This window comes from Theropithecus gelada, chromosome 7a, assembly GCF_003255815.1.
Source record: "Theropithecus gelada isolate Dixy chromosome 7a, Tgel_1.0, whole genome shotgun sequence".
Lineage (NCBI taxonomy): Eukaryota > Metazoa > Chordata > Mammalia > Primates > Cercopithecidae > Theropithecus > Theropithecus gelada.
Window position 1 is genome coordinate 8,691,962 of NC_037674.1, and position 27,424 is coordinate 8,719,385.

The following is a 27,424-nucleotide window of genomic DNA, read 5'->3' on the forward strand; positions in this document are numbered from 1 at the left end:
ATTCTCATTTCATCTCTACCACTGTGTAGCTTTGGGTAAATGACAGATAGTCTGAGCCTTATTAGTTTTCTCACATGTAAAATGCAAATGAGATCATTGTCAGTGTTTAATAAAGTACTGTTTATGGAGTGCCTGGCACAGAGCTGGTACATGACAGGCACTCCACAAATGATAGCTTCCTTCCCCTTTCCCCCAGTAGATAGCAGTGGCCTGTCGTTCCCTCTATTCAAACGGGCTCCCTGTTCTGCTCCTTTCTCTCTATACCCCTTCCCCATTTATCTTTCAGGATAGTAACAGTTTCCATTAGCTTAGCCTGATAGAGGCTGGACAATATAAAATGAACAGATGAGAGTGACCACTGGCTGCATAGCTCTTATAAATTGTCAAGATTGTCATGGAAAAGGAACCTAAATTTTGAAAAAAACAAAAAACTTGGGGAAAAATGTGCTCCCCAATCATGTGAGTGAGGCAAACAAGCAGGTTATGTTAACTCCAGAATCATTAATGCGTCGGTGACGTCTGCAGCAGCCTGCCAGAATGTGCCAGGGCGGAAAAGAGGCTGGAAGATCTTCAGGTCACAGTCAAGTCCAGAGACGAGCCTAGTCCTGTCCAGACAGGAGTCAAGTCCAGAGTGACATAGCAAGGAAGACGGAATCCCGTGCAAATTGAGAGACTAAAAAAGTTGAAGGCTGAAACTTTGAGTTATTAATATTTCTGCTTTATAGTTTGTAGGATACATCTTCATGTATGACTTATTTTTACAGTAGTCTTTGACTTGGTCATTATTAACTTCACTTGATAAATCTCATAAAATTAAGTGATTTGCTCAAAGCCATGCAGCCAGTGAATAATCTAATCAGTACTCAAACCAGAGTCTTTGGAATTTCATTCTGGTGTCTTTTTAAAAATTAAATCACAATCACAGACTTAATCAAACTGTCTAAGGTACTGAAGTCTAGTTGAAGGCCAGGAAAGGGCCTCCATGCTCCAACAACTGAATAGACGTCATAGTGGAAGAAGACTCTGGGGCCAGCCCATGTGTGTTTGCCTCTTTCAGAATTTAAATTGGTTCTAACGGCTGCAGTCCAGCCTTTCTTTTAGAGTAAGCTCAGTTAGGGGGTACAAATCAGAGCTGAAAGGGAATATTTCCCGCTGTTGGTTCAGCCCTGGTGATCACCCAGAGTGCTGCCAGTTCATTGCAGGACAGAAACAAGATATTTCTTTTTAACTTCCAACTTTCCAAAGCAGGACTGATATTGTGGCTTTGGATCAGTAATCTATGGAGGATAATTTATATTGCTTAGATTTAAAGCAGCATCTCAGTTGCAAGAAAAGCAACCGAAGAGAAAAAAATCAGTCCCGTTTCTTCTAAATCATGGCTGCAACTTTGGAAATAATATGTCTATGAAAATCAGACTATTTCTATTGTTATAAGGAGATATAGCCCATTGAGTTATTCTTAAAGGGCTTCTTAAATATAATGATAGTAAGAATATTAACACAATGCAAATATCTATTGAGTACTTGTTAGATACAAGTACTGTTTTGGAGGTTTTATATTTACCAACTCATTTACTCCTCAAACAATGTGCGAATAAATTATTATTTCCATTTCACAGACAAAAAAATTGAGGTGTGAGAGGTTAAAAAAATTGCCAAAAGTCACATGGTGAGGTTCAGGGAGAAGATTCCAACCCAAACGGTCTGATTTCAGAGCCTGGTCGTTTTCACTAGTCTTCTATCATGTATTTTATATGAAAATTAGCAAAATTAATCAATGAACAAGACAGACTTTAAAAACATAATACTTTATTCCTAATTACAGAAAAACCTATGGCAATCTGTTAGGGTCCATGGAGGCTCACTCTCCGAACGTTTGACTTGTCTGCAAGCAAATCTTCATACCAACATTTGCCAGAAGCTTCCTGGCTCCAACCTTTTTCCTTCCTTGGAAGATTTCCAGGGAGGTTTGCTGCACTTGATACTAGGGGTTTTTATTCCTTAGGGGCAGCAGCCTGAACTGCAGGCCAAAGCTCCAAAATGGAATATAGTTAAGCAACAAGTTCTATCTCAAAGCTCAAAATAAACTAAGACCTTTATTAAATCATCCATTTGTTGGCTTAAGAACATTTGAAAGGTTAAGTGCTATATTAAAGTAAGATTTGTAGAAAAAAATAAACCTTAATTACTATTAAGATGGCTTTTAGGCATTCTGTGTGGATTTACCGCTGATTCTGGCCCAGATGTAGTCGATTTTACCAGCATTTTTCAGCTTTAAAAGTACTTTAGCTGCTTGGGGACTTTTGTATGTTCTAGAGCAATCTCTGCATAACATTCCTACCATTGTATGTGGCTGAAGGAAACATTTGCTTCCATGGTCACCTGGGTGAGAAAGTCTTATATATTGATTGCTTGTCCACAAAAAAAAACAGAAACATAAAATAAGACCTACAACAGTTCTGTAGGTTTGATGCAAAAAGAAACAACTGCTGTAGTTATAGTGATAATTCTCCCTAAGAATGTATATCTGTATACAAATGTGAACTGTCTATTGTGCCACAAATCCTGGTATACTTGGAAAATATGCATGTGGAGTTACATTGTCTTTGTGTTTCTGCAACAGTTGACACACAGTTTCCTGATTTTTCTATGAAAAGAAAAATAAGGATGTTGTTTCTAAAAGAAGGATGAGGGAAATAATACTAACGTCTTCCCGTGTTTTCATATGAAAGAACGTTAATTTACAATCAAGGAACCCAGACTGCACACAAATGATGAACCCTTTGACTCTGTTGGAGAGGAACAGTGAGTCAAACAGCCTTTTCATTGGGTCCTTTCCTAGGGTCCAGTGGGTAAATGATTGACTTGTTTTGAATGAGGAATTATTGAGTTCTTGCCAGGTTGAGGCTTGGAGACTGGTACTGGACCTGAAAATTGGCAATAGCTCAGAACCTAAGCAGACATCAAAAGAATTCTGCCTGAGCCTGGAGGCTGTCCCTCTGGTCTGTTCCTTCAGTGATTTGTGAGGTGGGAGGCTTCCTTGACAAAGTCCTGCGAAGATGCTAGAGTACTGGAAAGCATGGCTCCTGTTGACATGGAGCATCCAGTAAGGAGAGAAATTGAAGGCTAAGAAGGAGTAATGGTTCTCTGGCTGAGTATCCCCAAACTAAAGTAACTGTCCAGAGGAGACAGTTAAGGTGTTTGCTTGTAAAACTGTTTAAACCTGACCGTTATCCCACTGCAGGTAACATTGGCCTTTTCTTTCTACCTACTTTCCCCATACAGTAGCCTGGACTAAAAATAAAAACTAGAAGTTAACCTGTGACTATATTGGTGGTAACATGCTGAGTTTAAACTTAAGATCCTGGCCAAGCTAAACTCAGTCATCCAGTCATTAAGCATTTACTGAACATATCCTCTCTGCTAGGCCTTATCCTCAGCACGGAGATGAGTCAGACACGGTTGCCATCTCCAAGGATCTTATAACCAGGAGAAGGAGGCAGACAAGCGAAACAGCAGTTAAGGTGAAAAGGTAATAAATGTAGTCCCAGAAGTATGCAGGGAACACTATGGATGCACAGTGATGGACCCTCCCAGATTAGATGATGTATATGATGTAAGTCTTAGAAAATGAGGAGTGTGGTAGAGACTTGCATCCTAGGCCAAAAGAACAGCTTATACAAGGGCTCAGAGACAAGAGTAAGTGTGGCACTGCAGCAAGTAGCTCCATACACCGAAGCTGAGCATTTGGGTCAGAGTTGGTGAGGGCGAGTAGGAACTGAGGCTATAGAGAAGGGGACGGGAACCAGATGAGGAGGAACTTGAACTTCAGCTATAAAACCTGAACGTTACTGGCAAACTACGGAAGAGTTTTAAGCAATCTAGTGAGCTGCTGAGATTCGTCTATTTAGGATATCACCGTGTCGGGAGCCGAGAAGAGAGAAACAAGGCTGGGCTCAGAAAGGAAGCTACTGTAGAAATCCCAGGTGCCTAAACTGGGGAAACAGCAGCGGGAGCGGAGAGAGGCAAAGGAAATTCTAATTGAATGTGTAACACCGAGCAGCTGTGGATGACTTCCAGGTTTCTCCATGGGTGTGTGGGTGAATGCTGACACCTGTCACCATGTAGGGAGGGCAGAAGAAACACCTGTGGGAAGGAAGGATTATGACATGAGTTTTGGATGAACTGACTTGCAGTGTGTCGGGGCATTCAAAGGAAATGACCGGCAGCCTGCAGTCTAACATAGGGTCTAGAGGTCAGATAAGATGTTTTAGAGTCATAAGAGATTTGAGTTAATTGTCAACTTGGATGAAGTCACTTGGTAAGTAGTGTGAGAAGAGCAGGGGCTGAGGACAGAGCCTGAGGAATTCCAACTCTGGAGGCACAAGAGGCTGAATGAGAGGATGGAAAGCTTTTCAGGAGAGGGGTATGTGTCTTAGAGGCCAAAAGAAAAATGGTTTCCAGAAAAATGAAGAGATTCACAGTGTCCCTTGCCACATAGAGAGGTCAAGTAAGACAAGGTCAGAAGATGTCCCTCAGGACAAATTGGAAGTTTCTAGCAATCTAAAGTGAAAGCAGTTGGCTGCAGGGAACAGACAATATCACACATTGTAGAACAAACGGATGCAGCTTTGTCATAGAACAGAGCCCAAGAACCTTGGTCTCTGGATATTGGTCCTAGAAAAAAAAGTATCAGACACGGATGTCTACCTTGTTAAATAAAGAATAGGAAAAATATTTCCTATTTACTGCACATAATCCCACACTAAACATAATGGAGGCAGGCTTAAGTGTACATGCAGCCACGAAGGCCAAGTCCATCAGTACACAAGCATCAATACTCTAAAATTGGATAAATTGACCAAATATAACCTTTGGTAATGACTAGTTCCTTAGATTGTATTCTTACAGAATACTGATTGCAAGATACTTTAAATATCCCGGAGAAGATAGTTCTGTATTCTGTGTGTAAATAACTGTAATCCAATCTTGATAATTTATGGTAGTATTTAACCCTCACTTTCAGCAAGTCCTTTCTCATATCTCATTTCAATCTCTTCTGCTATATTTTTAGGGCTAGTCTGTCTCATTCTCACTTCCCTGGATAATGGATGGTTACCATCTTCCATATATCAATCCTTCCCATAGTTGCAGATGAATAATAAATTTCTCTTCTGCTTAGAATGCTCCAGGCTTAATAACTTCAATAGAGCCCAAAGAATTGATCGTACAGAATGCCCAGAGGATTAACTAGTTAATGGACACAGATGGTAGGCAGAGTGGGTAAGCACATGACAGAGGAAGTTTTTAATCAGAAAAAGAGTGGACAAAGTAGCATTACATCTGTTTTTTATAAGCCCTGCTGTGTGACTGGTTGGTTTGTACAGGTTATCTTTTGGTGCTTTGCATGTGAATTTCTTCCCTTGCAAAGGGAGCAGTTTGAACTTCTGTCTTGAATTCCTGAGAGGTTTGGATTCAGTGGCCCCTGGGGTGCTTCACTCCTAAACACTGACTCCACTTCCACGTAGACCAGTTTTCCTTCCCTTATCTTGGTTTGGAGGTTACATTTGCACAAAAGAACTTGATAATGACAAAGCATGAGAAGTGAGGCCATGAGCACCTTCTCAGGGTTTTGCTAGAGATGAGTGTTATTTTTACCTGTTCCTGGTGAAGTCTCTTGCTGTGTTGTTTCAGTGGCTCAACGCTGAATCAGAAATCATCAGAGCAACAATTAGTTACAGTTTTATCATACAGTTGTATGATAAAATGTACAGGGCCATTCTATATCATTAATTTGCTTTAGATAAAAGACGTGACTTAGAGAATTACATTCCAAAGTGATAAAGTCTCTCAATTCCTGAGACGATAAATACTGTATAATGACTAGAATTTTGTTTTTGTTCAACAAATAGGTAGCTACCTGTAGATGAACTATGGTTTTTTAAATGTTTGGAATACATTTACATGTATTATTTGACATTGTATAATTCTATTGTGTAACTATGTTTTCCTCACATTTGGGGAAGAAGATTAAAATTTATTTCCCTATTTTCAAATGGAAAAAAATGTGCCAAAGGAAAAATTAAGATACATACATATTAGCTTTGGAACATTGTTTAGGTATTCTGACTCCTGCTGCTGAGAAGGAAATGTGTTATTGTGGGGAGAGAGACCTTGATTCTTTTTGAAATCAGTGTGTCAAAGAGGTATCTGTACTCATATGCAGCACTGTCTACAATAGCCAAGAAATGGAATCAGCTTGTGTCTGTCAGTGGATGAATAGATGAAGAAAATGTAATATATATACACACAACGGAATACTATTCAGCCATAAAGAATAAAGTCCTGTCATTTGCAGCAGCATAGACGAGCCTGAAGGACATTATGTTAAGTGAAATAAGCCAGGCACAGAAAAACCAGTATCACGCATATGTGAAATATAAAGAAGTTGATCTCACAGAAGTAGGGTATGGAATAGTGGTTACCAAAGGCTGGGAAGGGGAAGGGGAAAGAGGATAAGAGATTGATCAGTGGGTAAAAAGTTGTAATTAGGAGGAATAAGTTCTCCTGTTCTGTGGCACAGTAGGGTGACTGCGATTCACAATATCGTATACTTTAGCTAGAAGAAAGGATTTTGAATGTTTTCTTTTTTTTTTTTTTTTTTTTTTTTTGAGACGGAGTCTCGCTCTGTCGCCCAGGCTGGAGTGCAGTGGCCGGATCTCAGCTCACTGCAAGCCCCGCCTCCCGGGTTCACGCCATTCTCCTGCCTCAGCCTCCCGAGTAGCTGGGACTACAGGCGTCCGCCACCTCGCCCGGCTAGTTTTTTGTATTTCTTAGTAGAGACGGGGTTTCACCGTGTTAGCCAGGATGGTCTCGATCTCCTGACCTCGTGATCCACCCGTCTCGGCCTCCCAAAGTGCTGGGATTACAGGCTTGAGCCACCGCGCCCGGCCTGAATGTTTTCATTGCTGAGAAGTGATACATGTGTGAGGTGGTAGATACGCTAAATACCCTGATTTGATCATCATACAGCATATACATGTGTTGAAACATCACACTCTACCCCCAAACATGTGCAATTATGTGTTCATTTTAAAAGTTAAAATAGTTTTACTTGCTGTCCTTTGAAGCTATCAGAAAGTCATTCACACCTTGTCATGGAGCAGTTTGGGCGTGGATTGGGGAAAGGAAAATAAGGATCGGCAAGTTGCCTGTTATCAGTAGTGCCAGGTACATTGAGAACATTCCATAAGTTCTTGCTGGTTGCTTGGCTAGTGTGATGGTTAATTTTATGGTGTCAACTTGACTGGGGTAAGGGATGCCCAGATAGCTGGTAAAACATTATTTCTGGGTGTGTCTGTGAGTGTGTTTCTGGAAGAGATGAGCACTTAAATCAGTAAGCGCAGAGTAAAGAAAGAAGAGTGGTTACCAGGGGCTGGGGAGGGTTAGACAGTGGGATAGGAGGACATCAATTACACTTTGTACTTACCCTCACCAATGGGAGGGGGCATCATCCCATCTGAAGGCCTAGATAGAACCAAAAAGTGGAGGAAGGGCAAATTCTCCCACTCTGTCTGTCTTTGAGCTGGGACGTCTATTTTTGTCTGCCCTTGGACGTTGGTTGGTGCTCCTGGTTCTTGGGACTTTGAACTCCAGGATTACTTATATCACCAGCTTTCCTGGTTCTCAGTTTGCAGAGGCCACATCATGGGACTTCTCAGCTTCCATAAACACGTGAGCCAGTTCTCATAATCTGTGTGTATATTTGTGTGTGTATATCTCCTATTCGTTCTGTTTCTCTGGAGAACCATGACTAATAGAGGTGCTTTTTTTGTTTTAAACATCTCAGTTCATTGTAAGTTCACGATTCCCTAGTTCTGGAAAAGTCTGTAAGGTAATTAGTTTCTCTTGATGATTCACTTAAAGCTGACCTATCATCTTCCTATCTAGTCCCTGTAGCCAGGGGAGAAGTCCTATGAGACAGTATTATAAAGGCCTTGAGAAAAAAGAAACCAGGCTCTGTTTTGGAGTAATGTACCTGAGGGACCTGCAAATGATAGCCTTTGGTGACTGGCATTTTCTGGGGTCAACAGTGGCCTAGCCTTTGGATTCTTGATTGAAAGGAAATGAGGACCCAATACCTGATCTTTCCCACCACTCTCTTCCTTTTGTCACACCCAGAACTCATTTATTTTCCCCTGTAATGTCATGCCTGTGTTAGTATATATCTACCAACCTTCTCTAACTTCCCCAGCTATCACTTCTGACCTGAGTCAGTGGAGGAGTCCTCCGTCCTCACTGGTGTCAGTCGCCTGGGAAGTGCTTCAATACCCAACCCAGCATCCGCTCCTCCCCAGAGATGCTCATTCATTTGGATTGGGCGAGGGCCCAGGCATCAGTATATTTTTACAGGTGCTCCAGGTGAGTATGGTGCTCACATATGGTTGAGCCCCACGGCTTCACAGCAGAGCTAAGTTTGTTCTTTTCCTGTAGACTCATCAAAAGGAGAAAAATTCTGGTAAAAAAAAAGTACAGAATAAAAATGAGTTATATCCTCTGTCCCTTCCTCACCCGGACAAGCAGGGATTTGTATCCTGGAGACCTGGGGCTCCTTTTTGCCCCGGGATAGAGCTGATACTTAATTCTCAAAGTCTCTTGGAGATTTAAAAAAAAAAAAAATTCAGGTGGTATTAGTAAGATGTCCCTGAGGCTTGGACAAGTTGAGACCAAATGGTCAAACCTGGGAAAGCTGTGCTTTCTGGTTTAAGGCTGGTGTAAGAGCATAGCAGGGCTTAATAGGTGGCAGAAACCTGCAACCCTGACCATCATTCTCTCCAGAAGACATAGGGTCTATGAGGGCCAAGATGCTAGAGACCTGGGCACTGAGCCTGAAGCCACCAAGACTTTGGGCATCATAGTCTGTGGCCGAAAATGGTGATGAAGTGGTAGACACCTGCCATCATATGGACCATACAGGCTTGGACAATGGGTATCTTGTTGACAGCAATCTGTTAACTGAAGATCAGCTGCCTTGCTTTAAATTTGTATACTATATAATTCTCCTGGAATTATTAAACATCTCTAGGGAGGGGAAAGCTTCCCCAAACATGACTGAGACTGAAATTATTGCAAGTGAGGATTCAAAGCCAGTCATGATTATATTTAGAGGGAAAAAAGCAATATGATGAGGATATGGAACAAAGTCTAGTCTCGGTTACAAAAGGAATCAAGCAGTCATGCTTAAATAACTCTATCTCATATGCTTCTAATTTTATTGGTTTTTAAACTAGATTTTGGTTTGGCTAAGCACGCTAAGAACTTTTGCTGCAGTACAGGTGCATTTTCTGAGTCCGTTGTTAGAATATGCTCCAGAAGTTTTTATGGCAGGGAATATGGTCAGCAGGTCAGCAGAGTGATTGGACATGGTAGGGGATAGAGAGAATGGCCCCTAGGCTTGAAGCTGTGTTTTCATTAGACTTAAGGTGGAGAAACAATTGGTTGTTCACATTTTATTTATGAAAGGGAAGCTGCTCCTTTAAAGCATTCCAGCTGCAATGCCCACCACTACAGTATGAGTAAGAAGTTGAAAAAGTAGTATCACTAAGTGGGAGTGGTGAGTGATGGACAGATTGCAACTCTTACATTTGGCATGCAACTGACTGAAATGCTTTCTTCACAAAAGAGCCTTGTGTAAATTGGGAAGAACTTGAAGTTTGGAGTCACACAGAACTGGATTTACACCACTTCTTACTAAATTTGCAGCTTTCTTGTATTCTGAGGACATACCAGTGCATGGTGTGTAATGGGCACTGAATAAATGCATGATACATTAAGGAATAATTAACAAAAGAAATCGCTGTCTCGCTCTGAGCAATGACTTAATACGCCTGAGCCCAGGCTTAAGTGCCTTTACCTGTAAAATGGGTGTAATGACAACTATCTGAAACAGAATTTTTAGGAGTTTATGAGCTATGAAGTACTCAAACCAGTGCCTGGAGGGGTCTTGGTAAATTTGTTCCTTGCTTGGCCCACCCCATCCCTAAGTGCTGTTTCTTCTGTGATTTGTGATAGGAAGAGCCCCACTGTATCTATCGCAGCCTTCAAGTGTGGGGATTTGTGGCACATAACATCCAACTTTTAACCACAGACTAGACCCTGGGAACTAAACACTGAGTCCCACCACAGGAGAATGACTTGACGAGAATTCTGTTAGCAGAAATGGGCTTCACTCCGGTTTCACGGGTACTTTGTCTCTTCATGAGGCATGTCTTATAACCCTGGACAGTGTCTGGTTTTGATTCTACTTTCGGATACTTTAGGTCCACAGCTTTTTCTTCTATTTGACCCACAATTTTTTTTTATTTTTATTTTTTTGAGACAGAGTCTCGCTGTGTCGCCCAGGCTGGAGTGCAGTGGCGCGATCTCAGCTCACTGCAAGCTCCGCCTCCCGGGTTCACGCCATTCTCCTGCCTCAGCCTCCCGAGTAGCTGGGACTATAGGCGCCCGCTACCATGCCCGGCTAATTTTTTGTATTTTTAGTAGAGACGGAGTTTCACCGTGTTAGCCAGGATGGTCTCGATCTCCTGACCTCGTGATCCAGCCGCCTTGGCCTCCCAAAGTGATGGGATTACAGGTGTGAGCCCCCACGCCCAGCCTATTTTTTTTTTTTTGAAATGGAGTCTCAGTCTGTTGCCCAGGCTGCAGTGCAGTGGCGCGATCTGAGCTCACTGCAGCTCTGCCTCCCGGGTTCACACCATTCTCCTGCCTCAACCTCCCGAGTAGCTGGGACTGCAGGTGCCCGCCACTATGTCTGGCTAATTTTTTTGTATTTTTAGTAGAGACGGGGTTTTACCATGTTAGCCAGAATGGTCTCCATCTGCTGACCTCGTGATCAGCCCACCTCGGCCTCCCAAAGTGCTGGGATTACAGGCGTGAACCACCGCACCTGGCCTGACCCAGAATCCTAATCTATTACTTCTCCTAACCATTGTTTTAATTCAATGAGTACTTTTAACATGTATTCCCTATGGTTGGTATTAGGCATACAAGATAAACAGATGGAGATGGTCAGGATATGATCCTTGCCTTCTAAGCCTAAACATTCTGGTGAGGGGAATTAAATAAGAAATATAAAAGTTGTAACATAAAGGGATAAGTTTTCCAATGGAAACATTTACTTACAGCAGCCCAACCTAGGGCAGAAAAGTTGTCAGGGAAGAGAAGGAAGTAGCCCAGACATCCCTGTGTTCTTCCTGCTGTCTTACTCAGATTCTTCTGGTCCTGAATTATGTCGTCATCTCTGCAAACCAGTGCAACCCCAAGCCTGTGTCTGAGCTAATGTAAAAGCTGGGCTCTTTATCCACCTGGAATGTGACCTCCATGAAGGTGGATGCCATGTCTGCCTTGTTCACCACCATATCCAATACCATAAAACAAATATTTCTTGAATGAATGCATGATTTAGTTCTGAATGGAGCTGGAAAAAAAAATGGAAGTTTTATGTTTTTTCAGTCAGTTTAAGAAACTAGTCCTGGACAGGATAGTTCAGAGGGCTTATATGTATGATTAAATTATGAAAACACTTATTTTGCCTGTAAGTGACTTGTTTTCAAATATTTAACGTTCTAAAAGTCAGCCCATAAATTTCATTAACATCTACTAACTTTATAGAGCATGTTTTTTGAAAAAGTAGTGTTCTCTGGTTATTAGATTTTATATGGAAATTGCTGGATGCTTTGTTCTTGCTTTCAGATTTTATAACATCTGTCAGTAAATTGCAGTAAGTATGGACCTACAGGATATTCAAAGAGTATCCTACATGCCGAGTGTTTTAGTTTTGCTTACTTTTTCTACAAAGTAAAAATCAAAGGGGGAAATTCTAGAAGGCATCCTGTATGAGGCACTACAAGTAGAAAGAATCTCAATAAGTTAGTTATTTCCCAAAAACAAAAGTGGATGTGCTGTGGCCCTCTCCCCTGAGGATAAGTATTGTTAGAAGATCTTGCTAAAAGTAGATGGGTTGTCGTCAGTCAATTGTATGGCTCAGGGAAGGCATTATGTCTTAACTCCGTAGCCGAGGATTCCAGAACCAACGATAAACAGGAAAATAAGTTGAATTAAAAATAAAGGATATATCTAATGACATACAAATGCAGATACCACAAATTTGATAACATACAAACACAGATACCCTTGCACAATTTGTCACAATTTGTCAGGGTCTCTCTGCTACTGCCTTGGTAGCCTCAGACTTAGATGATCTTCTGTCTCTCTGGGGCCACAGTGCTTAGAGTGCATCATATGATGGAGACACAGCCACGAACTCATCAACATTTATGATAGGAATGTGAAAAGTTAAAGTGTCCTGGTCATATGTCCTTTTTCAAATAAGGTTTTGAGGCATGGTGGGTCATGCTTGTAATCCTAGCACTTTGGGAAGCTTGAGCCCAGGAGTATGAGACCAGCCTGGGTAACATGGCAAAACCGCATCTCTACAAAAAAACACAAAAATTAACCAGGCACTTGCGTGTAGTCTGAGCTACTCAGGAGGCTGAGGTGGGGGGATTGCTTGAGCCCAGGAGGTCGAGGCTTCAGTGAACTGTGATCACACCACTGCATTCCAGCCTGGGTGACAGAGTGAGACCCTGTCTCCCCACCTCCCCCCAAAAAAGACTCAGAGTAATGTTAGAACCAGAGACCAAAATTTGCCTGCCGTAACTATATGACTGACCCTTGCTACCTCTGAGGTAGAGAGTGAAAATGACGATTTGCTATAGTATTTTAGATTTTTCCCATTCATTCTTCTCCATGGCTGCTGTATCTAAAGAAGAATGAAACCAAAGGAGTGTGTGCATACATTTGGGTGTGGTCCCTCACCTGCTGTGTTCTGATTGGGTGGGAGAGATGTATCTAGAATATCAGTGTTCGTTTTATAGAAAATCCTTCTGTGGGGCATGAAATTCCCTGGGTAGCAACTAGATCATTATGTTTCCTTCCTATGAGAATAGAAAACTTAAACAAATTGATTATTATTTCTGGAGAAAATGTCATAGGTAATAGGTCACTGCATTCTTCCATGTTACATAGCAGCATGTTCTGCCTGAGAGAGAATTAATTGCATATGTAAACCCTAATGCCTGTATGCTGCTACATCTCCTTCATCAACTCCGGGAAAGGCTTTCCCCTTCGCTCTCCCTTGCAAGTTTTATAAGAGATCAAGCCGTGGGAGGCTGAGTGGATTTTATGGTCAAGCTCCAATCTCTGCCTTCTTGGTAATGGGAAAAGTTGTGAAAGGGAAATACAACATTCCTCCCTGTTGCCAGAGCCCAAAGGATCCTATAAGCTGTGGGTGCCTCTTTTGTCAGTCCCCGTAAGCAAACGATTCCAGCTGAGACCAAAGACTGGACACTTTCAGCAAAAAAAATAAATAAATAAAAGAATGTAATGAATTCCCAGGTTTTTGTGGGGACACTACTTGATGAGAACTAAAATGACTAATCTTTCATTCAGCGACTACCTAAGTGCCTACCATATGCCAGGCACTGTTTCAGGCATTGAGTGTACCAAGATGAGCACAATCATGTGCATGAAGGTTACATTCTAATGAGGAGGAGAGAGATTAGATATAAATCTATATTCTTAGGAGGTAAACACTAGTTGGAAAAGAATATTAAGCAAGATTGGAAGTGCAACATGAAAATGGAGTTATAATTTTATATGGGGTGATCAAGGAAGGCCTTTCTGACAAGGTGACATTTGAGCAGACACCTAAAGGAAGTGAGGGAGGGAGCCCTGCCGGTATGTGGGGGAAGAACATTGTGCATGAAGGGAACAGCAAGTACAAGGTTTTGAGGGAGGATAATGCTTCAAAAACTTGAGCTCTAAGGAGAGGGCCAGTATAGTTAAAACCAAGCAAGCAAAAGAGTTACAGAAGAGAGATTGTAGGGAGGTGGATACATATATATGTATATACACACACATTTATATGTATGTATAATATATAAATATAGATAATATGAATTTAATATATAATGTATATAATGTATTTCCTATATAATATAAATAATATATTTAATTTATATATTTTTATTTAAGGCATCAACTTGATGTTTTGATGTACATTGTGCGGTGATCACCTACAATCAAGCTAATGAATATTTCCATCACCTCACATACTTCCCTTTGTGTGTGTTTGATAACACTTAAGCTCTATCCTCTTAGCAAATCTCAATTATAAGATACAGTATTATCAACTAGAGTCACCATGCTGTACATTACAGCTCCAGAATTTACTTACCTTGTCTAACTGAAACTTTTTACCCTTTGACCAGCATCTTCCCACTGTCCCCATCCCCCCTGTCTCTGACAACCACCATTCTACTCTGCGTCTATGAATTTGACTATTTTAGATCCCACAAAAAGTGAGATCATGCAGTATTTGTCTTTCTGCGCATAGCTGATTTCAGCTAGCATAATGCCATATAGGATCCAATAACATCTGTGTTATTGCAAATGACAGGATGCCCTTCTTTTTAAGGCTGAATAATATTTCATTGTGTGTGTGTGCCACATTTTGTTTATCCGTTCATCTGTCTGTGGGCATTTAGGTTGTTTTTGTATCTTGGCTATTGTGAATATGCTGCAGTGAACATGGGAGTTAGATATCTGTTTGATATACTAATCACATTTTCTTTGGAGATATATATATGTGTGTGTGTGTATATACATGTATATATATATGCATATATAAGCATATATAAGCCGTGGGAGGTTGAGTAGATTTTATGGTCAAGCTCCAACCTCTGCCTTCTTGGTAATGGGAAAAGTTGTGAAAAGTTAATACAACAAATGATTGCTATTTAGATCATACAAGTAAGTGACCTTGTCATTAATTCTTGTGAAATAATCTGTGTGTGGTCTTGTCATTCCAAAAAGCCCATTTATTTTTCATTTAAGAAAGGCTTTTGGGTAAAGTCTTAGAATAAGCACACACCCATATCTTTCATGTATTTAGAAAGTAGCTTAACTTTAGCAGTTCCCTAAAATAGTGCCTGATGTTTAAGATCAGTAGGTAGGAAACATCTTCCCTTTTAAAGCAATACATGGTGATGGATTTTCCTTTGCAGTAATGTCTGCACTTGAACATGAAATCTGCTGGATGACATTCTGTCCCACATGCTCCTGGTCACGAGCTGCTCAGTGCCGGTGATTTGCAGATCTAACTATAGGGCTGTCATCAGCTGCCTGGTGATCTACCTTAAATAGGGCTGTCAGCCATTTTGTTTTGTTCCAGAGAGTTCTTCCCAAGTGACCCATAGAGAACCGGGAGAGCCAAGGAACCCCAGCCATCAGCTCAGAGCCAGCAGAGATGGCTCTCTATTGTTCTGGCCCTCAGACTGCGAGCCAAGGTATAAGAAAGAAAGCTGTAAGGATAAAATAGGCAAGCTCCATCCATTTTCAAGTTCAAAGTTCTTTGGCCAGAGGACGATTGAAAGAACTTGACTTTGTCAGAGATGACCTGTGACAATGTGAAATCTAAGCGAAGAGAGCCGAAGGCTGTATATCCTTGTTCAGGGACAATCACTCAACACCACCACAAGCTGAATCTATGACAGGAATAGCTGGCGTGTGTGAACCACATGGCTTGGAGGGAGGCTGACATATGATATACCTTGGATTTTCATCATTTTTCTGCCTTTGCAGCGAGTTTTGGGCTGCTGCTTGCCCCTTCCAGTGTTGCAATCATGGGGAATAGAGAAATCTCGTTTTATTTATTTATTTATTTATTTATTTATTTATTTATTTATTTATTTATTTTAGCACTCTGGCTGCTCTCTTTGGCCTTGTGCTCTGTGATGTGGTTATGTTTCAATGTGGTTTGATCATGTGACAGGGCTGGGAGCATCTATTTTTGTCAACGCCATCACCGTGGGCTTTAGAATCAGACAGACATGAATTCATACCTATTGCTAAGGTCAGTCTCTTAAGAGTAAGAGAGCCAGTTTGGCACCATGGTAAAGAGAACCGACTCCTGATTCAGACAGTCCAGGGCTTAAGGTCTAGATCTGTCACTTACAAGCTGTGTGGCACTGGGCAAGTGACTTAACCTTTCTGTGCCTCAACCACTTTATCAAATAGAGAGCATATTAGCACCTACCTTACAGGATGATTGCAAGGATTAAACTGAGATACGATAACATGGTAGCACATAGTGACTGGTCATTAAACATTCACTGTTATTAAATTTACCTAACCCCTCTGAATTTTGGTTTTCTCATTCTTAAAGTGGTTGTGTTGTTGTGAAGCTTAATTTAATCTGGGAGGAAATGTCAGCATAGTGTTTGGCATAGAAGTCCAGAATGAATAGTTGATATCATTATCAATAATAATAATTAAGAAATAGAAGCTATGGAGTCCAAAGCTTCATTGTTTTATTTTAAATGCCAGCATCTGTTCCCTTTTTATTCAATTATTCAGTTCTGACTCATCGATGAAAATGACCCTGTTATATGGTGAAAGTAGGGAAATTTCTTGTAATCTGAGTCCATATCCCAATTAATTAACACAATTTTACAAGACACGTTATGTTTCCAGCTTGGATGAGAAAGCAGGAGTTTTCTGCTCTAATAGAGTTTATAATTAAATAGGGTTACAAGGTAAAAACATACCCATTCTGTAAGTTATAATTGGGTACATAATATGCATCAGATACCACCATGGTGAGTATCATGATAGGCAGAAATGTGAATCAGATGTGGTCCTGCCTTTGAGGGGTACAAAGTCAGCTAGAAGTAGTGGTAGCAAGTGCATCAATATAGACTGCCTGGATTAGATACCAGGCTTTGCCCCCTGCCACCGTGAGACCTGAGGCAAGTTACATAACTGCTGTATACAGGCTTCCTCATTTGTAAAATGGAGACAGCAGTAGTGCTTACATAGTGTTGATGTGAAGCTTAAATGGGTTCTTGTGCGTAAAGCATGGTGCCTGTCACATAGGGATCAGTAAATGTTGGCCATTTAAAAACATATAGTGGGGGAGAAGACATGCACATAAGTAATACTGCAAAAAGTATGGTGATATTGCTATGGAAATTCAGAGACCAGAGAGATTACTTGGGCTTCATAAAAGAATGTGGCATTTAAGCTAAGCTTAGAAGGATAGGTAATATAGGAACATGGAAAACTAGGGCAAATTAGGGCAGCTTTAATATTAGAGATTTCATGACCAAAGGCGTGGAAATAGGGAAACCCAAGGCTACAGGGAAGAAGTTAGGACAATAGTTTGGAAATGTGGAAGCCTCAGATACTAGTTCAAGAAGTTTTTGTCTTGTGAACAGTAGAGAGAGCGCCATTGAGGATTTTCAGCAGGAAAATAAGGTCAGAGCTATGCCTCTGGTAGCAGACTAGGGACGAATGCTTTGGGTCAAATAATAGCCTTGTCTTGGTCTCAAGACCTCCGGTCTCTCCTTCTACTGGCCCATTTGCTGTGATACAGGAAAAGGGGAGGACCCAGAGATATGAGATAATGATGTGTAAGCTGAGGTTGCCCAGAGGTTGGATGTGCTCTTAACAAACTTGGGGAATATAAAAGGATAGGTAGACTGCAAAAGAAGCCTTTTAGTGCACTGGGAGATGTTGGTTTGAAGTATTGGCAAGTCCGCAGGTAAAAATAGATGGAGGTTTGGAACCCTAGAGTGCCACCAGGTTGGAGGTACAGACTGAGTAACAGCTCCTCAGAAGTAAAGCAGGAAGCCTGAAGAATGAATGAGATTGCCAGGGGAACATGACAAAGACCAATCATTGAGCAGTCCCTTTTATTTAGGGATGGCAGAAGAAAATAGAGACGGGAAGGATCCATCAGAAAGGTGGGAGCACTAGAAGAATACAGAGATGAATACGGGAATGGAGGGGTTTCAAGAAGGAGCATTTTAGGGAGCCTGGGCATGACTTATTTGGGAGACAGTAAGACAATAGGAATGAAGGGAGAGACAAAGCTAGGGGTATCAGGTAGAATTCAACTGTGGGGCACCTTAAATCCAGGCAGAGACATTTTGGCTTATTTGGTATAAAGCAGGAAGCCTTTATGTGATCTTAAAGACATTATTTCCCGGCAACTAGAAAATCATATTCTTTAAGACAGAGGCTGGGTTTGAAAGGTCTTAGTGTCCCCCCAGTCCCCACCACCATTGCTTATTATTGCACCCTCTCACTTAGTGCTTTCTTCTCTTTATTTTGTTTCTCTTTCTCTTAAAGATGGGAGGTATGGTTATTTTATATTGACAGAGTTGAATCTGCTGTGAAGCCTACAAAAAGGGAACATTTTGTAGTCTTGTTCCAGTGAGATAGAGTTGAAACAAGCTGAAAAGAAGTTACCAGGAAATCATAAATTTATAGCGGCACAAAACCCCAGAGTTGTGTTATTTTCTCTATCAAAAAAAAAAAAAAAATCAACAGTTCTCCTTGAGAAAGAGGAAATAATGGAGATGAGAGCCTTTCTAGGAACTGAAAGTCTTGATAAAGTAGAGCAAATCTAGTAAAAGTAAGGAATGTGAAAGCAAGAGAGAAAATGGGTCTGTAACATTGGATAGTCCAGTTTTGGATTTTAGAAGTGGGATTATTCTAGGTTATGGCATGGAAGGTTCATCATAGTGTGTTACTAAAACAGTAGAAATCATTAGGTCCAGGTGTTCACTTTGAATAGATGTCTGCATAAACCCTAAAGTTACTCGGGATGGCCTTCCAACCCACAATTCCATTATTACAGTATTAATGGGTCTTGTCTTATAAGACCTGTGTGTCTCATAGTATCCCACCTGTCATTGCAAGATGAATAAATAAAAAATAAATGTATATTGAATTAACACAAAATTTTTCAGAGTTTCTGATTGTCAGATAAATGATGGGAAATGATGTGGAAAGTGGCTATCACATACTTCAAAACTGAAGAGTTTTTGTACATGGGAAGAATAGTAAGGTCCAAATTTGGCATCGGGACATGCGAGAAGAAGGCAGGCTTCTGGGGAAAGGAGATAGAAAATGTGGAAGAATTTGCAGCCTTCGGGTAAGGGGGCTTCCTTGGAAATGACATCTTTTAGCAATGCCCAGATCTGATTTAAAGCAAAGTAAGAAAAAAAGAGGGAGGATAATTCTAGGGGAGAAAGTGCAAACCAGTACAGGGATGAAGAAAGGCTTGGGTTCTAATTGGAGAGCTTGTGTTCTGTATTTCACTCAGGAGCAAGAGGAGTAATCAGATGGGTTGAATTAATTCATCTCATAATCCCAAACGGAATTCAGTGCAAAGATTTCAGTGTCAGGCACTCCAAGGCTCCAGATGTCTGTCTATTGAAAGTTTATGGAAATAATTGCTGCTATATGGAGCAAAGGCAGATGCTGCAGGCTGCCACTCCAGGTGGTGTCTGCAGCCAGGTCAGCATGGTTGAGCAGAAGGTTCCAGACAGAATGTGGGAAAGAGTAGAAATCCTTTGGAGAAGTATCAATTTGGCCCAGAGTCCCATACCCATCTGTGTGTCAGCAGAACCCCAACCTAGGAACACATGGGTGCAGGGCTGCTGTTCTACAAATGGCTATTAATTAAATCAGGGCAGGTTATTGCATTAGTTTCTTGGCAGCTTGGGATGTGACTTATGGGATGGGGAAATTTCAGAAGACAAATAGGGAGACCCCAAGGCAGCTAGTGCAAGGTCAAAGCCTTGGTGGTTTGGGCACCTGGGCGATAGAAAGGGAAAGGGAATTGAGATCTTGAAAAGAGAACCTCAGAGGCACACATTGACAGGAAAACTGTCAACTTTCATGCCTTTGTTTAAAAAAAAAAATCCATAATTCTATGATTTCTGAATGCCTGAGTTTTGTTGTTGCTCTAGTTTTTTGGGGGGTTTTAAGTTTTGTTTCTTTCTTTTTACGTGGTTAACTGTGGGTGGGGGGGATGTATAACTATTTCCCAATAGGGAGTATTCTTGGTTTAAGTGTGAAAGTTAAGTTTTGAGTATTGCCTCTTGCATTGCTGATGACTTAACTCCCATGGTCCCTGCTTTCCAACACAAGCAGCACGTCTCCGTCATCTTGGCAATTAAGAGCACCTCACCACCCGCCCTTGTCCCACCCGCCAATGCCATTAGGAGGATCCTAACGCCCTGGCTGATGTGGGATCTAGGGGCATGCTCCACCTGGGGAAAAATTTCATTCTCTTCAGAGATTTCACTAAACCCCCACTTTTAAAGCAGTGATATTCTGGAGTTTTCTTCAGTCTCAAAGAAAATGAAGACCATCAGTTCTGATTTTACTATAAGCAAAGATTCCCAGATTTGTTTCTGACTCACTTAGATAATGAACAGTGATATTTCAGTGCTAGTAAAACTGTGGAGCTATATTTTCCCAGTCTTCTTTCCATACATCTACAGTTTGTGGCTTCTCACATTCCCCTGTAGCCCCTCACCTATCTCTGGGCACAAGCAGACATCTTTGTAGGGGTCTGTTTAATAGTGGATTGCTTCACACTCTTACCAGGTAGGACCATTGTATTTTTTCATTTCATAGGCACATTCTAGACACAGTTTAAGAAGAATGACTTCTACTTAATCTGCCTTTCCAACACTCTGGTGACACTTTCCAGCAAGACAGTCTCTGAGACTGAGGGACATGGAGGTGAGATGGGGCAATGGATAGCCAGATGCCCAGAAGCTCCAGCTGGCTCCCCCAGGTCACTTCCGTAACTTAACCACACCTGGAAATTGGTTTGCTGCTTGAAATCCAAAGCCATGTGGTGGTGACTAGGGAGCATGGCCTGACAGATAGTGGGGGCAGGAATGGAAGAATTGGTAAGGAAACTGTTTTCCTCTCCACTTCAGGACTTCAGGGAGGATTGTGCAAGAAGTGAACGTATCAGTATAGATGGAGGACTGCCTCTTTTCCAGGGCCTCTGAAATTTTAGGAGGGCTGCTTTTGAGATTGATATTTAGGAAAGAGGTCTACTCTTTGGGAATTCAGAGCACTTCTTCTAATTGACCTTCAATTCTTTCTCCTTCTACCTGATCTCCAAGGCTGCTTTAATCGTCCTTTTCTGTGAGTCCAAAACCCACCTCCTTCACTCTCCACATCTTCCTTTACCGTCTCTGGCACATATGTGGCCCACCACATACTCTCCCTTCCTCCAACAGAACACACTTCGCCTCTTCCACAACCTGAAACCCCAACACTTTCCCTCCACTCATCCCACCTTGCACGATCTCGTCTGCATTCTCTGTTCCCCTCAATCATATCCTATTGCTTTATTCTGTATTTGGAGAGATTATATAAATTTGCTTTCATATTTGCCCAAGTGTTGAAATCATCAGCTCACCTAGACCATATGCTTTGCACAGCTCTCAGAAGTGAGGCCTGCGCTGTATGTGCACTTGCCCCCACTGACCTCACCCCAGGATTAAGTAGAGTTCTGACTCATGGTAGATGCTCAGTGATGTCCTGTGAATAAAAAATCTCCTTCCATAATCAGGTTTAAAAATAAAAACCAAAAGCACGTGGCTGTCAGGGATTGGTGGCTTAACTGACCCAGGTACAGGAAGGTGACTCGGGGCCTAGCTCAGCAGTTTCCCATACTCATGTTTGGGTCTCTCTTCTCGCCGCAGGAGGATGAAGTGGTACTCCAGTGCATCGCCACCATTCACAAGGAGCAGAGGAAGTTCTGCCTGGCAGCCGAGGGACTTGGGAATCGCCTGTGCTTCTTGGAACCCACTTCAGAAGCCAAGGTGAGATTGGTTGTCCACCCTGCACCTTCCTCCAACTTGGCGTCTGACATAGTCATTTAGGGGAGATAAAACTGGGAGATGGTGATGAGGACGACATTTGAAAGGACACATTGATTTTTAAAACAGGAAGCAGATCTGGTTTAAACCGTAACTCTCTGCAAGCCTAGGAATTGTTGACGTAGGAACCCAGAGCACTATGAAGAATTAGAAGTGCTTTGCCTGTCAGTGTTGTCCAGGACCCTGGGGAGGCTTTGAGCTCACCGTCAGCGCTGACCGAGGAGGTCCTCTTAACACTGCCAGAACGCCTTTCTGTTGCTGTTAATTCCTAGAAATCTGAGTGCATGTTCTTTACTCCCTGCTGTCATTTTACTGCTACAGAGACTCACAGATGCCTGAACCTATGTTTCACAGTGAGCACACCCCTTTCACTTCTGACTGCGCTGAGATTGTTGCAACTGTCTGCCCACTGTGACACGAGGGCAGAGAGTAATGTTTGCACTGGTCTCTGCCTGCATGGTGGCAATAATGCTGTGTCTCTTCGGCAGAACTTTTCTGTCTCCGTTTTCAGGCTGTTTCTGCTTTTCAGGATTTGTGTGTCAAGTGGATCTATGTGCTCAGCATTCTTGCAGTGCTTTTCAGTCCTGGGAAAACCTCTGTATCCGTCAGGGTTCTCTGGAGAAACAAAGTTAACTGGATGGATGGATGGATGGATGGATGGATGGATGGATGGTGGACAGATGGGCAGAGGGGTGGATGGGTGAGTGCATGGGTGGGTAGGTAGGTAAGCAGATAAGTGTATAGAGATTTCTTTTAAGAAATTAGCTCATGCAGTTGTAGGGTCTAGTGAGACTGAAATCTGTAGTTAACATCAGTAGGCTGGAAACTCAGGCAGGAGGTAATGCTGTAGTCTGAAGGTAGAGTTTCTTCTTTTCCAGGACATCTCAGTTGTTCTGAAGGCCTTCATCTGATCGGATGAGGCATACCGAAATCATCAAGGCTAACAGTCTTTATTTAAAGTTAACTGACTGTAGATGTTAATGACATCTACAAAATGCCTTCACATCAAAACCTATAGTGCCATCTGACTGAATAATGGCACTATGGCCTAGCCAAGTTGACGTAAAACCCACCATCACACCCTCTAAGCTCAGGTTTTCTCATAGAACCTTTTTTAAAAAAAAACCAAAAATCAGAAATTGGTAACATTTTCCAAAAGACCCACCTATTGGCATGCCATTTTCCACATAAACGTATACAACAGAGACATACACAGAGAGTTTGGCTAAAACCTGGAACACCAGATGTCCAGGGTGATGGCCACGTCCCCCAGACGCCCCTTTTGTACATCACTGCTTCTCCCTCCCCCATGTAGGTCACTGATCCATCCATGAGGATGAGCGAGAGCCAGAGTCCCACTAAAATATATGGGATAGAAGAGAGACAAGGAAGATTTTTATCTTTTTAAAGATCTTTGACTTAATTTTCCTAAGGCCTTTTCTCATTTGCTTTTGTTCTTAGCTAGGTTTTGTTTTGTTTTGTTTTGATTCCCAGCAGTCTGGGATAACAGGAAGTTCATTAGATTAGAAGTCAAGAAGTTAATTCTCAACCATGAGCTACTCATGTGACCCTGAACAAGTCAAGTCAGTCACTCATGCTTGCAATTTTCTCATCTGCCAAATGAGACGCAGGACAATCCAATGGGAAGTGTATTGACCTAAATTAGAAAACAAGCGGTATCCTTTCCTAGTCATCCATCCAGTAGGGTATAGGGCAGTGCTTTAGGGGAGCAGTTCCCACCCTTTTTTGGCACCAGGATCCAGTTTTATGGAAGACAGTTTTTCCACGGATGGTGGGAGATGGTTTCAGGATGAAACTGTTCCACCTCAGATCATCAGGCATTAGATTCTCATAAGGAGCGTGCAACCTAGAACCCTTGCTTGCACAGTTCACGTTAAGGTTCATGCTCCTATGAGAATCTCATGCTGCCACTGATCTGACACGAGGCAGAGCTCAGGCAGTAATACTTACTCACCTCCTGCTGTGGTTCCTAACAGGCCACAAACTCGGTCTGTGGCCCCGGGGGTTGGGGACCCCGCTTTAGGGCACAGGCTCTGAGCCAGACTGTCAGAGTTGGAATCGTGTCTCTACCACTTGCTGGCTAAACCAGGACCTTGGACAAGGTACCTCACTTTTCTGAGCTGAGTTTCCTCATCTGCTTAATGGGAATTTAGTAGTAACTACCTTATAAGATTGCTCTCAGGATCAAATGGGTTAGTAAATTGCCTAGTGCATTGTAAGCTTGATAAAACCATTGGTTATTATGATTTCATATTGCACAAGATATTTAAACTAGGATTTATTTTCTTCTTTAAGGAAAACTAATTATCTTTCAGAAGGACTGTGAAAATAAAGAGAAATAATAATATATATAGCACATAGTACTGAACTAATACAGTGTACTTAATAACTAGAGTTGATAATAATGCTAAGTATAAAGTTATCCCTTTTGACTTGCAAGGTCTGATTTTGTGTAAAAGACAGAAAGATTACGGATCAGCCCCTGAGCTTACTAAATCTTTTTTTTTTTTTTTTTTTTTTTTTTTTTTTTTTTTTTTTTTTTTTTTGAGACGGAGTCTCGCTCTGTCGCCCAGGCTGGAGTGCAGTGGCCAGATCTCAGCTCACTGCAAGCTCCGCCTCCCGGGTTCCCGCTATTCTCCTGCCTCAGCCTCCCGAGTAGCTGGGACCACAGGCGCCGCCACCTCGCCCGGCTAATTTTTTGTGTTTTTAGTAGAGACGGGGTTTCGCCGTGTTAGCCAGGATGGTCTCGATCTCCTGACCTTGTGATCCGCCCGTCTCGGCCTCCCAAAGTGCTGGGATTACAGGCTTGAGCCACCGCGCCCGGCCGAGCTTACTAAATCTTGAGTTTAGAATGAAAGTCTTGGAATTACAAATTCATTTAACTATCAAATTAGATAATTCTATAAACATGGCTCTGGATTTATCGTTGTTTTACCCAAGCTAGATTAGAAACAACTGTGTGTTGTAATCTGAGAATGCTTTGTATCCCTCAGGCCATAGAAATGATAAGTCATACACTCATAGATGAATTGGGGATGAGGAAATGTCTTTCCTAACGTCCACTTAACTAAGTGATTGTTCTTATTTTAATATGTCATTCTAAATTTCAAACAAGCCTGAAGAATTTTAAAAAGAGATATGTCTCATCCATATTTTTACCACTTTGTCGCAACTATTTTCATTTGTTTTTCATTCTAGCCTTTGTCCACGTATACCTGTCTGTTTTCAAAGTTGGACTTATACTGGTTATTCAGACATTCTGTGTTTTGGGTTTTTTTCTTTAGTATTTCAGCCAGTTCCATATTGCTATATGGTCTTCATGAATGGTCAAAAAATGATATGCATATGGTTTTCTGGTTTATTTTGGCTTTCGGGAGTAAATATCCAGGAGTAGAAGCATGAACACTATTAAACTGCTTTCCCAAAATGATACACAAATTGTTTACAGTTGACATACCCACCAGCCTTGCATGAGTGTGCCTATTTTATATGTAGTATGAGGGAAGTGCACCATCAGGGTTCTCACAGAGAAACAGGGTCAAATTCACGGTAAGGACAGAGCAGATATTTAGAATTTCTTGTCACCATTCCTGGGAGCAGCCTGCTAGATGAACCCAGGTTCCGAGAGCTTCATTCTTTCCTGCAGTCATTTGCAACTATGCAAGCCTCTCTTTTGGCTGGCTATCTTCTCCCTTATTACTAAATAGTTGCCCTAATTCTCTACCATCAAATTTCTCAACGAGCTGTACCATTCTTAGGTTCTTGGATCCTAATGTAAGTCATGCAGTGAGGTGAGGAGGTATGTTTCCGAGCTTGGCACTGGGCATGAGGCATAGACATCAAACACCATTCTTCTCAGCTGGCTACAGAGCCTACTGGTGACCTTGGGCATTTCTAGTCAAGGGTATTTTAAGCTGATCGAGACTCAGAGAAAATTGAGATGAATTCTATGGAGAAGAAAGACTTCAGAGAAAAAAGAGATAAAGTGCTCAAAAACTATTCTTAGTGTTTGACCCTGAGAAAAGGAGATCATATGGAAGCAAAGGAGTGAGAGGATAGAAGAATAAGGAGCATGAGTATAAGATAATTAACACTTGCTGTAGACATGAAGACTATTTAGCACTAGGGAACTCTCCCAGGACTTTGATTCCTGTATGCCATGGTCCACCCTTCCTTGAAGGTCTCCTGAAACTGCTATTAATTGATGGAAGCACTATTATTTAGCTCCCTTTCAAACAAGCAAAGGTTTAGGAATTTAAAGGTATCTTGTTTTGTTAAAAACAAAAACAAAAAAAGTCTAGGGGCTATAACCAGAGACCCAGAAAAAAGAGAGAGGAAATGTTTCTTGTTCATTTTATCATAGCAAATGTTTATTTCCTTTCCTTTTTATTCAATAGAAAATGTGTTCCTAGGCACTAGGAATTTAATACTATCCCTCTGGTCCTTCATATAATATCTCATCTATTCTGTATCTGCAGTGTCCACTTGAGGGGGTGGGGAGGGTCTTTGGTTCAACTTTACATCCATACTCATAAGACACTCATAGACCACTTGGCATCAGTCTTCTCAGAAGGACATAGGATAGGAACCATGGCTTGCAAGCTTAGATGTGTCAAGCACTGCATTTTGGCAGAAACCCCTATAGCAATTCAGGAGCTGGCTTCTGGATTTCCAATCCCCAGATGACAGCTCAGGTGCAAAGAGATGAGAGGGTCCACATCAAGTATGTGTGAGAGTTACCATGGCTTAAAAGCCTCATAGATCATTGGAGCCAACATATATGCGATGATTCCATGGGCACAGCTTTTGAGGACTCCACAAAGGCAGCCCCAGCTACAAGAGTCACTGCACTCCAAGGATATGCCTTTCTAAAATACGTATTGATAGTCTTCCCAATCCACATGCAGCTATCAATCAGGGATCATTTTCACCACAAGCAATGTACCCTGGTAACATAATTGACATACAAGTTGTAGCAGGTGACCATGGGAACAAAACTGGAGAGTTAACTGAAGGTCAAATTCTCATGCAAAAGGATACAAAACAATGTCATAACACTTATCCCCCAGTAATCTTCAATGATGACAATTATTTAACTACTACGGCCTTGTTAGATATACCCAGAACCCCAATACCCTTCCAAATCAATCCCAGCTTTCACCTTTCTTAATAGTAGATCATCATCAAGAAATGGAAGGAATATGGGAACTATTTTTTGTTTAAAATAAGTTTCAGGACAGGCACGGTGGCTCACGCCTGTAATCCCAGCACTTTGGGAGGCCGAGGCGGGCGGATCACGAGGTCAGGAAATCGAGACCATCCTGGCTAACACGGTGAAACCCCCTCTCTACTAAAAAATACAGAAAAGTAGCCGGGCGTGGTGGCGGGCGCCTGTAGTCCCAGCTACTCGGGAGGCTGAGGCAGGAGAATGGCGTGAATCCGAGAGGCGTAGCTTGCAGTGAGCTGAGATCGCCCCACTGCACTCCAGCCTGGGTGACAGAGTGAGACTCCGTCTCAAAAAAAAAAAAAAAATAGTTTCAACAGACCAAGGTTTGTTTCATTGATTTTTTTTTTTTTTTTTTTTG

General features: G+C 41.7%; 1 protein-coding gene across 2 annotated transcripts in view; it reads left to right on the forward strand.

Moving 5' to 3' along the window:
• RYR3 (ryanodine receptor 3) overlaps positions 1-27,424 on the forward strand; it is a 584,152-nt gene that overhangs the window by 143,815 nt on the left and 412,913 nt on the right. For both annotated transcript variants that reach the window (XM_025390215.1, XM_025390216.1), the window contains exon 2: positions 21,642-21,761. In XM_025390215.1, the coding sequence (XP_025246000.1) occupies positions 21,642-21,761 (120 nt within the window). The remainder of the gene's footprint in view (positions 1-21,641; positions 21,762-27,424) is intronic.